Source organism: Nomia melanderi, chromosome 11 (assembly GCF_051020985.1).
Source record: "Nomia melanderi isolate GNS246 chromosome 11, iyNomMela1, whole genome shotgun sequence".
NCBI classification, from domain to species: domain Eukaryota; kingdom Metazoa; phylum Arthropoda; class Insecta; order Hymenoptera; family Halictidae; genus Nomia; species Nomia melanderi.
In genome coordinates, this window is record NC_135009.1 from 2,733,732 (window position 1) to 2,749,717 (window position 15,986).

The 15,986-nt window shown below is 34.8% G+C and overlaps 1 protein-coding gene and 1 long non-coding RNA gene across 2 annotated transcripts in view; both read right to left on the reverse strand.

Annotated features, from left to right (window-relative positions):
- The window catches only part of LOC116435226 (potassium channel subfamily K member 6), a 139,923-nt gene extending 124,513 nt beyond the window's left edge, over positions 1-15,410 (reverse strand). Inside the window, exons 1-2 of the mRNA XM_031994600.2 lie at positions 13,830-15,410; positions 8,120-8,405 (exon numbers count right to left, since the gene is read on the reverse strand). Coding sequence (XP_031850460.2) covers positions 8,120-8,405; positions 13,830-14,189 — 646 coding nt within the window. The 5' untranslated portion in view covers positions 14,190-15,410. The remainder of the gene's footprint in view (positions 1-8,119; positions 8,406-13,829) is intronic.
- LOC143175072 (uncharacterized) overlaps positions 15,403-15,986 on the reverse strand; it is a 498,558-nt gene continuing 497,974 nt past the window's right edge. Inside the window, exon 7 of the long non-coding RNA XR_012999692.1 lies at positions 15,403-15,971. This is a non-coding gene — a long non-coding RNA (uncharacterized LOC143175072). The remainder of the gene's footprint in view (positions 15,972-15,986) is intronic.

Sequence of the window (15,986 nt, forward strand, 5' to 3'; positions counted from 1 at the left end):
TAAGATAAACATGTTCAAAGTTTCGATAAGTGATAACTCAATAATTTCAATGACTTAGCAGCTAGTCTGCAATTCCTGCGCCATACAATATTCTTTCTGTTTCCTCGTAGAGCTGATTTTTCTCCATACGTTGCTCTCTTCTTGCTTTTCGAGCCTCTTTGGTAGTTAACGAGGTGCGTCGCTCCTGTCGAATTACTTTCTGTTCGTCGATTTTGTCGGCGTATGTTTTGCTTGTTTTCCAATTACAGTATTCAAAGCACTCATAGTTCTTAAAACTGAAGCATATCCTTCGTTAAATAAGCCAGCTGCCAAATATGCTGCAATTTCAATAATTTTTATTCCTGAGTGCAGGTGCTTTGGAGCGAATCGCCAAACAGTTGAGTTGAAACTCTCGTTATTGTTCTGAGTATGTCCGCCCAAGCACCTCTCAAGTAGATTCTCTTCAGATAAATCTTCGTAAATTGGTAGGATGTGCTTCTGCACGTCTGGATGCAGTGATGCAGGATGTTCTATAAGGTCCAAATTTGCTCCTGTAGCTAGAGCTTTCTGCCACTTGCACCAGCTGTCATTTTCTACCGGGCAGTATTCGTGCCTTGGATTTTCTTTGGTGGAGCATAAGTGATAATACGAGGCCATTATAGCTTTCTTCATATTTTCCACACTATGAATATTTCTTCGTGTGGCTAAGCCATAGTATGCGGCGAGTTTCCTGATAAGCGCATCAGTCAGCTTGCCTTTTCCACCGAGGTTTTTTGTTTTTTTAATATTTCGAAGCCGGCTGTATGTTAATTTTTCTTATATAACGCAAATAATGTAAAGTAACATGTTTACAATGATTGAAAAGAGGGAATTATGAAGGGCGGGTCCTCCGCTTCTAGCGCGTGAATATATACCTGCGGTGGGCTACCGCCTATGAGTCCCGATAGCATCACAAGGGCTCCGAATTTCGCTTTAAAACTTTGGCACCATACTCTTAAGATGTTATACTAACATCCTATAGAAAAAAAAAATATTGCGATTTTTTAAGGTTCTAAAGGTATTTCCCCCCTTAATACCATTACAGTCACAAGTTCATCTGGAATTTTTATCCCTACCTCTTCCAGTTGTTCAACTTTACGTTGAAATTCACTAATGTATTGTGTCATTGATTGATTTGATTCTTTTTTCATTCTATGAAGTTGTTTATATAATGCGGCTCTTCGAACGGGACCTCTCGATTCATGTACCTTTTTTAAATTCTCCCAAGCCTCGCGTAAAGTTTCCGCTCTTTTTACATAATTTAATTGAATTTCATCAACACTCAATAGAATCAATGCCAATGCTTTCTCATCTCTTTTTGTCCACTCACGTGCATTATCATCAGTCCTTATTTCCGTTCCATTTGTGTAGGCCCATAATTCGTTATATACTAAGAGACTTTTAACTTGAATTTTCCAAGATTCGTATTTCTTCTCTCCACGCTTCTGTATTTGATTTGGATTTAACGACGCTATATTTCCACATAATTTTTATTTTGTTTAAACGTACTACACTTTTACTACACAATAAAAACTTTATTAGTTGAATTATTTGGGCCCATAACCTGTTGGGTTTAATAAATAATGACACTTCTTTATTTATTAAATAGAATACAAATCTTATTATAACAGGACTATTAACACGAAGGATAAAACAAACAAACCAAACAACTAATAACAAAATCTTTACCCAAAACAACAAAACATACGTCGATATGTATGTATATTATATATATGCAATATGATTAATATGTTAGAAAAGTATAGTATATATATATATATATATATATATATATATATATATATATATATATGCTATACTTTTCTAACATATTAATCATATTGCAACAAATATTTTTTAAAAATATGCTTTATTTTCAGTTACTAATTTTTTGTATCATTTACCCTGTAAACATTTAAATTTTCACTCCTTTTCATTTCTTCTTAATCCTTATACAGGGTGGCCCAGAATAAGTAGAAATATTTTAGATGTGGCTACTGTATAAAGAAGTTCATATAAACATATGTGTTGTCTGATTTAATTTATGAGTTTTAACAGATTTAATTTTTCACTAACTTTACGTGTTGTTTTTCAATAACATATACTTATGCAGTTTTTATAACTCCTATGTAAAATCCTATGAGATATAAAATTTGGAAAGAATAGAAAAACACAACATAAATCTACCGGAAAATACGTGTTATGAAACAAAATTTATTGTGATTTGAAAACAAAATCAAATAAAATATACAGGGTGTGTTATTCTAATCTACAAATGCAATTATCCCTCAAAGGAGAGAGTAATTTATTGTACTTAGTTTATCTCTAGATGAAAATGTACATACGTGATATGAAGATGAACACTGTTTTTTCAAGTACAATTGCCAAATTTTTTGCGTCAATTGATGTAGCACGTAATTCTCTACAAAAAATGTCAACCTTTCTACGTGAAAATCCCATTAAAACAGAAAAAAACTGCATTTGAAACACTTTTTAAATAACGAATACTTGCGAAAAAAATTGCATTTATAATTTATCCAGTTAATTGCGTTTGACGAGTATACACGTCATCTTAAAGTTTAAAATGATACTAATTCTTTCAGCATTGAATTATTTATTTTTTCAGATAAACATGCAATTCTTCTTCGTTTTGCTTTCGTTTTTCATTAAAATATATCAGTGGTACATTCGTTCTGCGTATACACACTTCATTTTTTAATTTTACTGTGCGTAAAACGCGAGATTTCTCAAACTATATTTCACTATATAGTTAACAGGTTAAAATGGAACACCCTGTATGTTAGTACGAACCATTTTTACCGTTCAAATATCCCGAAACCACCCCTGAAATATTCCCTATTTCCCCGAGTACACCCTGTATATTAAAGATCAGCTGCACCGTGAAGACGTACTCCTCTCATTGTTGTTATTTCAACCAAGTCGATCGTACACCGCGTTAAGCCGCGCGTCACGTAAATCCACGCGCACGGAGCGCACGTTAAGAGCTTCCGGGGCATAAGCCAACACGGAATATCCGCAGCGAAAATTGTCGATGCATTAGAAAGTCAGAGAACGAGAAAGCGAAATATGTATTGCATCGATAATTCGATAAGCTGCTTCGCATTCCCATTTGTTCCCCCGCGAACGTTTCCTCCATTTCGCTTTATTTTTTTCTGCTCCTTCCTCTTCTACCCCCGCTTTTTTTTATTTGTAATATCCACAAAACGCATAGACTTCCAATCTGTTTCCGTAATAACCAGAGTAAACGATCGGACGTGACGTCACTCGGTTCGAACGCCGGTAAGCCGGACGCATTGAAATTGTCGGGCACGGAGCGCTCCGCCAGCCTCGACCCGACATTCAAAGTGGACAAGAGAAACTCGGCCGACGTCGCGGCCATTACACGTTAATGTTGGACTTTGTTTGCCTTAAAAATTGATGTTGCCCATACCTGCTCCTCGTTTCACCCTTTCCGGCTCTTCTGACTCTTGTTGCTTCTACGTTATTTTTCAGTCTGTATCCCTTTCCCATCAAATGAATATCAGTCGTGGGGCCAGCGCGGCGCGGCGCGTTCTATCGGGAACCGTTCGGCCGGGCGTGAAATTCTTCGTCGTTCCATTTTGTATTTACGAAAGGACGGCGGCCCGCTCGCCTTTGAAACGTCGCTTAGGATTTCAATGTTTAGCGATCCGATTAATTGTCTGTTTAAACGTCTCGGCTCGGTTTAGTCGTTCATTTCGGTGGGGTGTTTATTCACGGACGCGGCATCTGCGATGGAATATACTCATCGTCAGAGTTGGTCGTTTGGCGAGTGCCGGTAACTTTGGGTCTTGAATTACATGGCAAACATTTGGCGAATGTTTGAGTATTTATATTTGATCGTGAAATGTTTTGGAAGCTTTTTCTTTTTGAATGTGTGTATAGGTTATGTTTACTAACGATGTTTGGTGATCCGGCATGATAGATCGAATGGGTATCGTGTTTCCCAGTTTGGAGGACTGGGAGAATGTTAATGGGTAATCGTATGGGTTAAAAAAAAAACAGTTTTGAGAGTGCGAGGTATAGGCTTGATTGTTAAATGATTATTATTTGGTAAGTTAAATTTTTCGCTGCCGCTGAAAATAAACAAGATTTCATGTATTAATTATAAAGAAAATTAAAGTAAAGTACATGCCACGTGTGTATATGTGACGCTGAGTTGTGGAAGCTAGTGTGTTATATACGTATAACGAGTTAATATTAAGTAAATAATTAGATACTGTAGAGAAATTAGTTGTTTATGTAAGCGATTGAGTGACTCTGTTTACGATAAGGTATATGAATGTTGTAGATATGTTTTAAGCGAGTTATCTTTTGAAAGAAATCTGGTTTAGTTTTTCTTTTTTAGAAGATTCAAACTTTAGTTAAGACTATTTGAGACTATTTGAGAATGTTTGAGACTGTTTGAAACTGTTTCTGGTAGGTTTTAAGATATGAATACTACCCTTTATTCTGTCTAAAATTAATATTGATCCATTGTTCCAAGTGGTGCCTAAAAGTAAATATAAAATTATCGACTGAGAGTGAATGATTTTTCATTTTTTTAAACCAATTAGTTTATAATTGTTCATAGGATAACTGAATTTTTAGAAGAATAGCGAGTACAGATGCTTTTTAACCATGAATTTGTCTATGATTCTAAAATTAAATTATTTCTCAATGAATTTAAGAAATGATATAATTGATGTGTCTAATAAAATTTATTCTTTGTTAAGATGGTAGTATTATTGTATATAATTAATTTAATTAATGCATTGATTATTCCTACTCACGATGGAAAACGTATAATGAACTAGTAAAAATATTATTATTCGTAAATTTACCAACAACTATTACACTAAGAAGTAAGGAAGAATGTATGATGGATGCAAGTATATTGTTAATTGTCTTCGATGGACATTCATCAAAACTGAACTCGATGGAAAATAGAATGATCAACAAAAGATAGATGTGCAATGTCTCTCACAGTCTGGGGTCCGTGCATCAGAACAGTGAACTGTAGATGAGTAAATGGTATTCCATGATCGTTTTCATTGTCTCGTATCTTGCTTCTGTTTTGCTGAAGGAAGTAAAGGGCACATTGCTGGCTTAACCGACTAAATGGTGGGAGTAGCAATAAGACGCTGTGGGGACGAGGAAGCGTATCATTAAGGAAACAATAAGGTACCGTAGTATTAGTAATGATGAGATTTTCAGGAAGTAAAGATACTAATAAAGAAAGGTATCAAATCCGGAAATTCAAAAAATTATAAGACTTTATGTCTAAGTAGAGTAAGTCAAGCCTAATGTATCCTAATTTTCTTGTGCTGAATTTCACTTTGAACGGGTGAAACCTCTTTTAAACTTTCAAGAGGTGATTTCAACCCTTCAAAGCAAATTTCGGCACCAAAAGAAAACTGTAATGTATTAGGATTGAATTACTTTACTTAGACATAAAGTTTCATAATTTTTTGAATTTCCAGGTTTGATACCTGTCCTTGTAAGTAACTCAATTTTTATTGATAAACATTTTTGTTTCAAAAGGGATGTTATTTTATGTTGTAACCCTTTATTAAACACTTTCATTTTTAACTTTAACAAAGAGTTTAAAATCATTTTAACTTTACTATGTATAACTTGTTTAGTATCGTACATTAATTTACTCATATTTCTAATCATCTGTGAGCTTATATGATTAATCTAAATGTTTAACGATTTATTAACTGTACGTAATGGTAATTAAGACACTAAAATCCTCACTAGGAACGTGGCACGTGTAAGTACATACGTACACATTAATCAATATTTAAATGACTTTAAACGTTTAAAATGTAGTAAAATGTACTAAAATGTACTAAAATGTACATGCAAGAAAATTATTTTATTAACGTTGTAACTAATATTTTTGTGCGTCTAAATCTATATTTATACTAACCTGAATATTTATATTACAAAAGAAAATAAGCTTTTGTACTTTTCATGAAACAGTCGTCAATGTTTACAAATTTGGCCTACTAATCGATTTACACAATCCAATTATGTGAAACTTCATTAAAGTCTTGGACAATTAAAAAATTATTTTTTTGCTATATAGCTAAATTGGTATCTTATGTTACTGACTGCTTGGTGCTGTTATTCAGAAACGTATAGTATTTGCTTGCAGTAATTATTCGTTTGTGGACGACCCTTCAAAGTTTACAGACCGCGTTGGTCCACCGACCTACTAATTACATCGCGCTGCAACGTTCGCAATTTTCTTGGCCAGGTTTCCAGGCCGCGCGAATCGGGACAATTCACGGAAAATATTGATGATAAATTCTCCATTCTTACATTCAATAGTATTTTGCTGATTGCATGCCAGCACAAATTGCATTAACCCATTGTTATTTGGCTTGCGTAATGGTAATATTTTTCGGAAGCAATTTGAATTCATTCTGCTACTGGTTCAATTACTTTGCGCATTGAGTTGCTATGATTGTATGTATTCGTTGTTACATTGAAATTTGTTGCATCCGTGGGGAAAGGATTTAATGATTTGGTGAACCACCATATTTGTAAAGTTTCTGCTATAGAATGAAAATTCCAGAATTTCGGAAAAGGGTAAATACGAATAACTTCAAATTTGAAAAATCTGATGCTACTGTAAAGAAACTTGTTTCTTTTAACGTTTTCCATATTTCACTTACTTCTCTAAATTGAGATATCTTTTACTTTAGAAATAAATGTCTTATCTTTCTCGTTTCGCTTTAATTGTGTTTAATGAAATTAGAAACAGATTAATTATACTGCTATAGACTTCAATCGAGAGGATTTGCAATATGCTTTCATTAGTCACTCCATAATGCATATATACCTTCCTTAGTTAATTAAATTTCTAATCACCAAAGGGAAGTTCTCACCGAGTATTATAATACCTATTACATGTTCGAAACTTACGAAAACTATTGACAATAATTAGAATAGCATTGTACCAGTTTCTTGAGGTATAAATGGTTTATAGATTTCTGTACACATACAGTTAGCAAGAAAAGTATTTAAATATTATGCATGCTTAGACGTAACTAGTCTTCCATAATTCTTTTGCATATTGTTAAATACTATTAAAATTGTGTTGCATGTATATAACACGAATGCAACTTGTTTCGATAAACAGCAATGCATAGTATACAATTTTTAATGATAATTTATATTTTAACACATTGTTCAAATACTTTCGTTGCTGACTGTACATAGGGTAATTCCAGGTGAGATGGCCCAACTTCATTTACATTGTCAAATATCTATATTTTTAATTGTTTTTAGTGGTCTAGTGTATCTGACACAAAGGCCTATTTAGCTATTCATTTTGTATGTATTTACGATATATACGATGTAACACTTTTGTTATAAAAAGTGGTCCATCTCTCTCCAACTTACCCCATTTTACAGAGTAGTAATATCAAATACGATTAACTGCGTCAAAACTTTTAACTAAGAAATTAATACGCGGGTTGCTGCGAAAACTTCAGGAATTCGCCATTTCTAGTTTTAGTTGCTTTCGTCAAGTTTCACATTTATAAAGTTAAAAAGTGCTGATACAACACAATGGAAAACATATTAACCACTTACTTTATATTAACGTGTCAGACTCGTAATGAAAATTTCAAACCGAATTCAACAAATCTAAATGTTACTTATTAATTTCTAACAGAAATTAAGTATTGCTTGTCTATTATTAATCTCTTATCTGTACAGTAAATGTAGTTACAAACTAAGTACAAAATTCGTTTCCCTTTCTATTAGATTATTAATGACAAAGTTGCTTTTTCAAGCACAGTAGAGAAGTCAATCGTAAGCCAAGGGATTCAATGTTAAAGGAGAATATTTTGGAAAACAATAAAACCATTACTTCAAACAGATTTGTAGTTTTTCTGATACTGCTCAGAAACTTTTGCAGCAACCCACGTATGCATATGCTCGATCAACAGCATAAGCACCATCATATTTGGAGCAGTTCTAAAGTTATCGTAATCGAGTCACGGATTCAATGAGGCCAACACGCGTCATGACACCTAATATTACGTCAATGCAGTTAAGTACTTACCGATCGTAGTCACCACCGTCAGGGAATACAGGAACGCTTTGGCGAAGTTCCATTCGTACTCTGGGGCACGTCGCTCGGTCACAGGATCGCTGGCCGAACTTCCTACGTAGGTCCCGACGTTTTGGGACGCCATCATGTCCTCCGTGATCCTCTTCACTAGTTGATCCTGAAAACGTGCGATTTCCTGGGCGGCCAGTCTAGTCCAATTCTCACGGTAAAGAACGTTTAGGCTCTCCGTGATTATCCATATATTTTCGACGGTCTTCGCTCTCGCTTCGTAATTAACCTTAACACGGAAAAGTATTTTGTCAGGATGTTACATCTTTCATGTTCCATTGCGATATTCTAAAGGATATTGAAACCCGTTTTGTAACTTAAGAAAGAAGAAGTAGTTTTCATATTTTAACCCTTTGCGGTCTAAATTAATTTTTGACTTTTATCAATTCATTATATACCTAAGAACTTTGTCTCAGTTTTAATAAAGTTGTAAGAAAGGTGAAGTATAAAATAAGTTAAGCGTTTACTAATCGTTTGCTAAACAATTATATAATTATTACTTGCTTTTCATGATAGGATCTAGCTGATAGTTATATAGTGATTTGAAATCGTATATACAGCTGTGGAAAGGTTTGAAAGCCTTGCAAGTGAAAGTTCACAACCAAAGTTTGAAATTTAAAGGGGAAATCATAGTATTTTATTACTTTCATTACTTTTAATTCAGGGACGAATTGTTTAAGAGCAGATGAAGATGATTTTTGATTTTGATTTGTTGGAGTTTACCTAGAATAAATCGATTGCATTTGAAAGTTAATTGGAATTAAAAAGAAAGAACATATTAAAATGATAATGTTTACACAAATATTGAATTTTAGGTTTAAAAGAAATCATTTCATTTTTTGGCTACTTCATTAAGAAGATCGTCCCTTTAATCTCAATTTTTAAAGATTCTTTATCTCGTTATATTTTAGGTATGTGTGTGTATTATTAATTATACTTTCTATAACAAAGAATATCTTAAATGAATAAAGAGGAACGACTTCGCTCGCCATTTGATTAGACATCGCAAAAATTCGATATTCTATATGAAATTTGATATAATGTAATTGACAAAATATTGGAACAAGATATTTCTGTTCCTTGATTCACGTATAGTTTCTGTTTAATACAGATAAAAATTTAATCAACGTTTCATTAGATCAAAGTTATGAATATATGTAGCGGAAAAACTTTCGAGTGCGAAGAGTTAAATAAGAGGATGAAAATTTTGATTTAATATATAAAATAAAGCTGATTGTAATACGAACTATGCAACTAAAAATGTTATTTAACTGCTTTCAAACTTCTCGACGAAAATGCGAAGTACAATACTGTTTGAGAAAGGGCCCCATAAGTCAAAGTTAAAAGTAGGTTTAAAGGGATTGTCGTACTACTTTGAGAATATGAACTATTCTGGTATATGGATGGCCATTTTTAACGAAGTATATCTCAAGGAATTAAAGTTTGAACTAAAATATGAATAAATCACGTCTTCTCGAGTCTAAATTTTTACTTCGGTCACATGAAGAGATAGCGTAGAGATATACTCAGAAATTCAATTACATTTTCGTAAATTATGAAAGGTTTAAAAGTATGTATAAAAGAGAAAAAATACTGAGAGTAATAATAGGAAGAGTTCTTTTACATTCTGTTCATGTTATAATTGCACAAATATTCTTATAACAGACTTTATAGTTAATTAAGAAAAACAACCCATTAACATTTCTAAATGACGATCGTGGAAATTAACATTTATATCATTACTATGTGACAACAGAGTCTAGTTTGTTCAAGGTCTATTGTCTCTTCGTATTCAAGAGCAACATTATAATATACTATGCAATTTTCTAAATGTTTCCAATTTTTTAATTAAAATATGAATATTTTGACAAAACAAGTAGATCAAGTGAACAGAAGAACAATTTTAATTTTGATTTTTTCCCAATATAATCACGTTAATGGTTTCATAAACAACGATTTTCAGTATAAAGTACTGTCATTGGCTGATTATGTAATTTAAGACTATTTACCGAAGGTGTTAAAAGACACCTTTTGAAATTTTAACTTAAAATGATCTTCCAAGTTTGGTCGTATATTCTGAATTGACTTTTAGATTTTTCCAATAATGATTATAAAATTAACTATAGGAAATGTCTAAAATTCAATTGAGGAAAAGTGATGAAACTGAGACAATAAGTTTAAGTTATAATTTTAAAAGGTGTCTTTTAATAGCTTCGGTAAAAGCAGTGTTAAGAGTAGTAACTGTGAATGACATCTTAACAGCTGTAATATTATGACTTCACGTGAACCCTTGCGGAACGAGTTTTACTTTAAGGATGGAAGAAAGTGAATGGGACGCTTGATCGATAAAACTTCGTTGAATCGAGTGTTAACGGCAGAACGCAAGAGATAATTCGATTCTCTTCTGGTTCAGCGAAGGCATCCCAGATAGGAAAGCAGAATCAGACCGGAGATGTTACGATAAATTGAAATTTACTTACACTCACATGTCGACGAGGATGATATATAAATCGGGAAAAAGATATAAATTTTGCAAGTTATAACTTTGACTTTATTGGATCTTGCAATGTATTTCTCCAAGTAGAATGAATTCAAATTATTCCGTAGTTTCGTTTCTTATTATTCAATTGGAACTGAGAGAAGTAACGAACAAACAAAAATCAAAATTATTTAGAATTACATCGGAATTAATGTGGTAATGTGAACAGGTGTTTTCATCCGAAAAACTATTTTCCGAGAAATTTGTCTATTTACTTTGAACGATTGTGTATGTATGCAGAGTATTCTATCTATTTTGATTTTGCTATTTCAAATATTTTCGTTTGATTCTATGATATACCTATAAAAAGATCGAAATGAAATTTGCAAAGTCTAAACAAAAAAAGGTAATTTTTTGGGGATCTCAAAATCATGTGTTTTTTTACCACTAGAACAGCCGGCACTGAAGGTATACCTGTTTCTATCATATCTGTCAATTTGACTAGTATTTAAAGAAAAGCTTTATTTGATAGCATATTTAATTTCTTTAAACTGCACATAATTGTAAAAACAATTTACAGTTACAAAAATTGTTTATGTTTCAAATTTATTTCTTCTATTTTAAGTTGTAACGATTCAGAACATTTTTTGCAGATATGTAAGTTTCGTTTCATCAGCTTTAGATTACAAATGCAAATTGCTATTGAAGTACTATACCGTCGGTTTACCACATTTAGAAAACAAACAGGGACATGATCGTTCGTAGGTTTATCCGTTTGTCACAGGCTCACAGATGTATGCAATTTACGACCTGTCTGTCACCCACCTGGGCAATTTTTTTCAAATAAATGTAATAAACTATCGAATTAATAAACCCGTCATATTGACGGATCTTGATGTATTTATCTTGGTATCACATATACAGTACTTTGAAATGATATTGGTTGCTGGAAAATAAATTGGCATGTATCCTCATTTCTTTATTTTGACAAAAGTTAATATAAACTCTGACACAAGCGCGTTAATAGTTTTTATAATTTACAACAAGAAATTTGCAATTCGTAATTTTTACTGATTTGATTATTCTAGTGTTAAGTCATATGTAATCATACAGAATCATGTGTTTTTATTTACAGCACGTTGTAGTTAATATGGATATAAATTTAACAACGTAGCTCAAACTGATACATAATATAAATAAAAATGATTGATTCGAAACTTTTGATAACTCTCATGTTTTTCCCCTCTAAAACCTTTTCTGTTTCATAAAAAATAATAGAGTATTTTATGTAGTTAAGACGAACGGTACAATTATATAAAATGGTGTCAATGTTATTTTTGTTTAAAAAAGTAAGTAGATTGTTATTTATTTTTGTATCCGAGCTTTTGTTTTTTATTTAAGCACTTAAGAAAGCTAAAAAGAGAGAAACTTAGGGCAGATTGGTCTTATGAATCTTGCGACAAAAGCTACAATAAGGAGACAGGATAACAGAATAGTACAGAATGGGACCAATGTAACTTTCTTGGCGTTTTCTACCATTATTCCTGCCAAAATATTAAAAATGAAGATACTTTCGAATACAATCCATATGCATGTGATTCTGACAAAGTCCAAATTAATAAATTTTTGACAATAAACTGAAAATAGTAATTTAAAATGCTAAATAAGTAACTACTGAAGATATTACAAATTGAGAACAATTATTACGAAGGATGTGGAACATTTCGTCAAAATTCAATTGCACGTTTTTAAAATAAATTTTAATTAAATTATGATAACCTACTATTTGTTTGTATACATATTAAACATGTTACTGCATTTTTATGGTATTCTTAAAACAAATAAATATTAGCATTTAATACACGGATTTTGGAATTATCACAGATTTACTCGAGCTTACTTACACGTTTCGAAAAATTAATTAAATTTTACTCTCACGAGAACAATTTAAATCTCCGAGATAATTAACAAAAAAATTATGCAGTCTAAATGGAAATAATAATATAATAACTGTGGGTTGTATTTCCATGTTAGGTATTTTCTTGTAAAGTTTCAAAACTCTATGAAAAGTGCAAATATTTTCTTTAATAAATTTAGTATATGAATTTATATTTCAAAAGGACTGTTACAGTTCAAAGAATGCAGGGCCTGTATACACACGTGAAACAATGAAAACTGTATTAATTGTTTGTACTAGCAATTGAAATCAGGTTATTCTGATGTTGACATATTTGCTTCATTTTCATTTTGATTGGCATTGAAATGAAAATAAGATTATGAAAATGACGCGTTTATGATTGCAAATATAGGGAATTTAAAATGAATTAATAGCGCAGGATATGTACAGTTCTGGCGTTCATACATTTCTGGAAAATGTTAATAGACATTATTACAAATTGCGGTAGTATGTTGTATCAATTTCTGTGGTTGCATGACTTTCGGTACATTAGTTATTTGATAAAAGCTAAATAACGTACATTGATTTGTATTCAATAGATTATGATATGTTTCAAAAATGGATGTATAAAGATCGTTATTTACATTAACATGGAACCGTATATTTTACACAGCTAATTAATTATTGATGTCGACGTTAATGATTGAATTGTTTTACTTTAATCTCGTTTTGCTTTATGCATTATGGTTAATAATATGTAGCGCTGAATGAAAATACTACTCGTATGATCTGCTATTCATATTACATTCAATAATTATACCCTGCATAACTTACACCTGCACGTGTGCATTTATTATAAACTTGATTCATAAATAATCAAGTAATTCATGTAATATACAACATTAAATTACTATTCATGCACAGCAAATATATGTCACTATTCCATGGTTCATTCATTGAATTATTACATGGTACACAAACGTTCCAGCAACAAATCTAGAAAGTATACATGAAATAATCAAACCATTAACAACCCAGTAATGTCCGTCTTCTAACTGATTTATCTATCTAAATTATTTTTCTATATAAATCACAGTAATAAATACGTATACAAATTACTCATGACATAAGGTAACAATAGATTACTTATTTTATTTTAACATAATACAGAAACCATTACCTGTCAGTTACAGGACAAAGGAATACCGGGTTGTTAAGGTTGAAACAAAATCAAGGAGAGAAAATTTCGAAGGAAAAACCGGTAGCTTCAAGCTCACCTGTTTCAGCCAAGCGGTCGTGTTCCGTCTGGTAGGTTGTCCCCCCGCTATTGTCGTCGCAAGTGTTCTTTGTTGTATCCCAACCTCGGTGCCGGTCTCAATGGCAAGGAAGATAAAGCTACCTAGCAAAGTATAACCCACGAGGAGGGCGCATATCCCGAGGTTTATAATAAAACCCTTGAGGAAGGAGTGCTGGCTGGCCTTGTCCGGCACTCCGCCGAAGCAGAGGCATCTCACTTGTCTCGATGGATGCGTTTTCGAGCGGTCCGACGTGGATCTCTTCAAGGACGACGTATTGCCATTATTCGCGGGCTTGAAGCCCTCGTAAGCTCTGTAATGTCTCGCGTTGTCTTTCTCCATCCTCTTTTTATCCCGTCCGGCCGGCTTTCACCCAGTTCTGTCGTCTAACTCACATTTGTCGAACGCTATCTCGACAAGGTCCGTCGTTCGCATTTCTCGCGTCCCTCCGTTGATACGATCCACCGATACGAGCGCCGAACAAGAAGGATACGAAGATAACTCTGACAGATCTTTGATCTATATCCGCCTCCGCTGAATCTCCCGTCGTCCGCGTTAACAAGTCAATCTCGCCGAACTCGAAACGTTTCTGACTCTTTGTCCAAACTACTGTCCATTCTTCACGCTCATCCTCGGAGCGAATATTAACCGTGTCAGTTTGTCAACGTCAACCGTGGATAGTTCTTTCTTCAACGGTCTCTTTCGCGGCCATCTCCGTGATGTGTGCGAGTCCATTCGCGCCGCGTCCACGTCAGCCCCCGAGGTATCGGATTTTCTAGCGAGCCCCGGCTCGAAACACTCCATCGAATCACCGTGACGAATTATCGACGATTTGCACGGCGAGACGTCGCGGAAAAGTTTGAGGACAAAGGGCCGTTGTCGCGGGATCGACACCTCGACCGCCGGTCACTGTCCCTTTTTATTATACCCATGGAGAACGGCCGTCCGAGGATCTCCTGGAATCAGGCGTTCGATAGGGCCAGACACTCCCATCATTTTTCCGGAGAACCGGCGTCCTCGCTGGAACGCGTCCCAGAATTCTCTGGATAAAATCGATGCTCGAGATATTCGCCGGGATATTAGTTTCTCTTCAGGCCGTGGCGGGCATCGAAGTTGTCTTTGGCGATATTACCCCCTTAAGGGACGCATGCACTTAAGAAATATTTATGCGCGATGTCGAGTTTTATTAAACGACCCGGCATTATGCGGGTCATAATTCTCCTTTGGAAGTTCGAACGAGCCGCGCCGCTGATACTTCGAATTTGTCCGTGCGCGGTCAGTTATTTACGGCAACACGAACAACCGGTTCAGCTCGTGGCGCGCGCGCCGTTTAACGCGCCTCAGGAATGATTTTTGTCCTACGTGGAATCTCTCGTTAGAAGTCTGAATGTTATCGATCAATCAAATTCGATACGGCGACACGGCTGAGAGCCACATCACCGCGACAACCGTCGGGAGCACTTCCACCGAGCGCTCTTCCCCCCTGTGTTGGCGGGAAAATAGAAACTTAAGGAACAGCTCCGCGCGGAGTGAATTTCAAGAGTGTCTCCATAAGTCGCTTAAACTTTCTTTCGTAGCAGATGAATGTAAAGCCACCGTGAGGTCCCCGCTACCCCATCTTTTCTGTCGGAAAGTAACGTGGCCCGGAGTTCGCGGGATGCGGTCGGAAACGCAACCGGCAAAGAAGTGGATGGCAATTTCAAGGCTTCATTCCGACAAACCGGATTTCCGGAATAAGTATTCCCGATGGTGGCTGCGTGGTTCCGTGACTAGTTCGAACCCTCTCCGTTTCACCCATCGCTTCCGTTCTTTTTCTTCCTCTTTTCTTTTATGCTCCCTCCACTCCTTTTTCTTCGGATTTTTCGTCTGCTGTCGAAGTAGCAATCCCAATTTAATGCGAACTGGTTCTACCTCCAGGTGAGAACTCGCTGCGAAAAGCCGATTAACACGGTCAAGCTCGGTCCGGTAATTTGCCTGTGCCTTTCATGCCGCGTTGCGCTGTTTTCATTCCGTACGCCCGGCGAATAAATCAGCAAAGCCGCGACGCGACGCGACGCGAGTTGAACGCGCGCGCGCGCACGTCGACCGGCACCCGTCGTTTTCCTTCCGCTCGATCGGGGTAATCTGCAAACAGAAGCG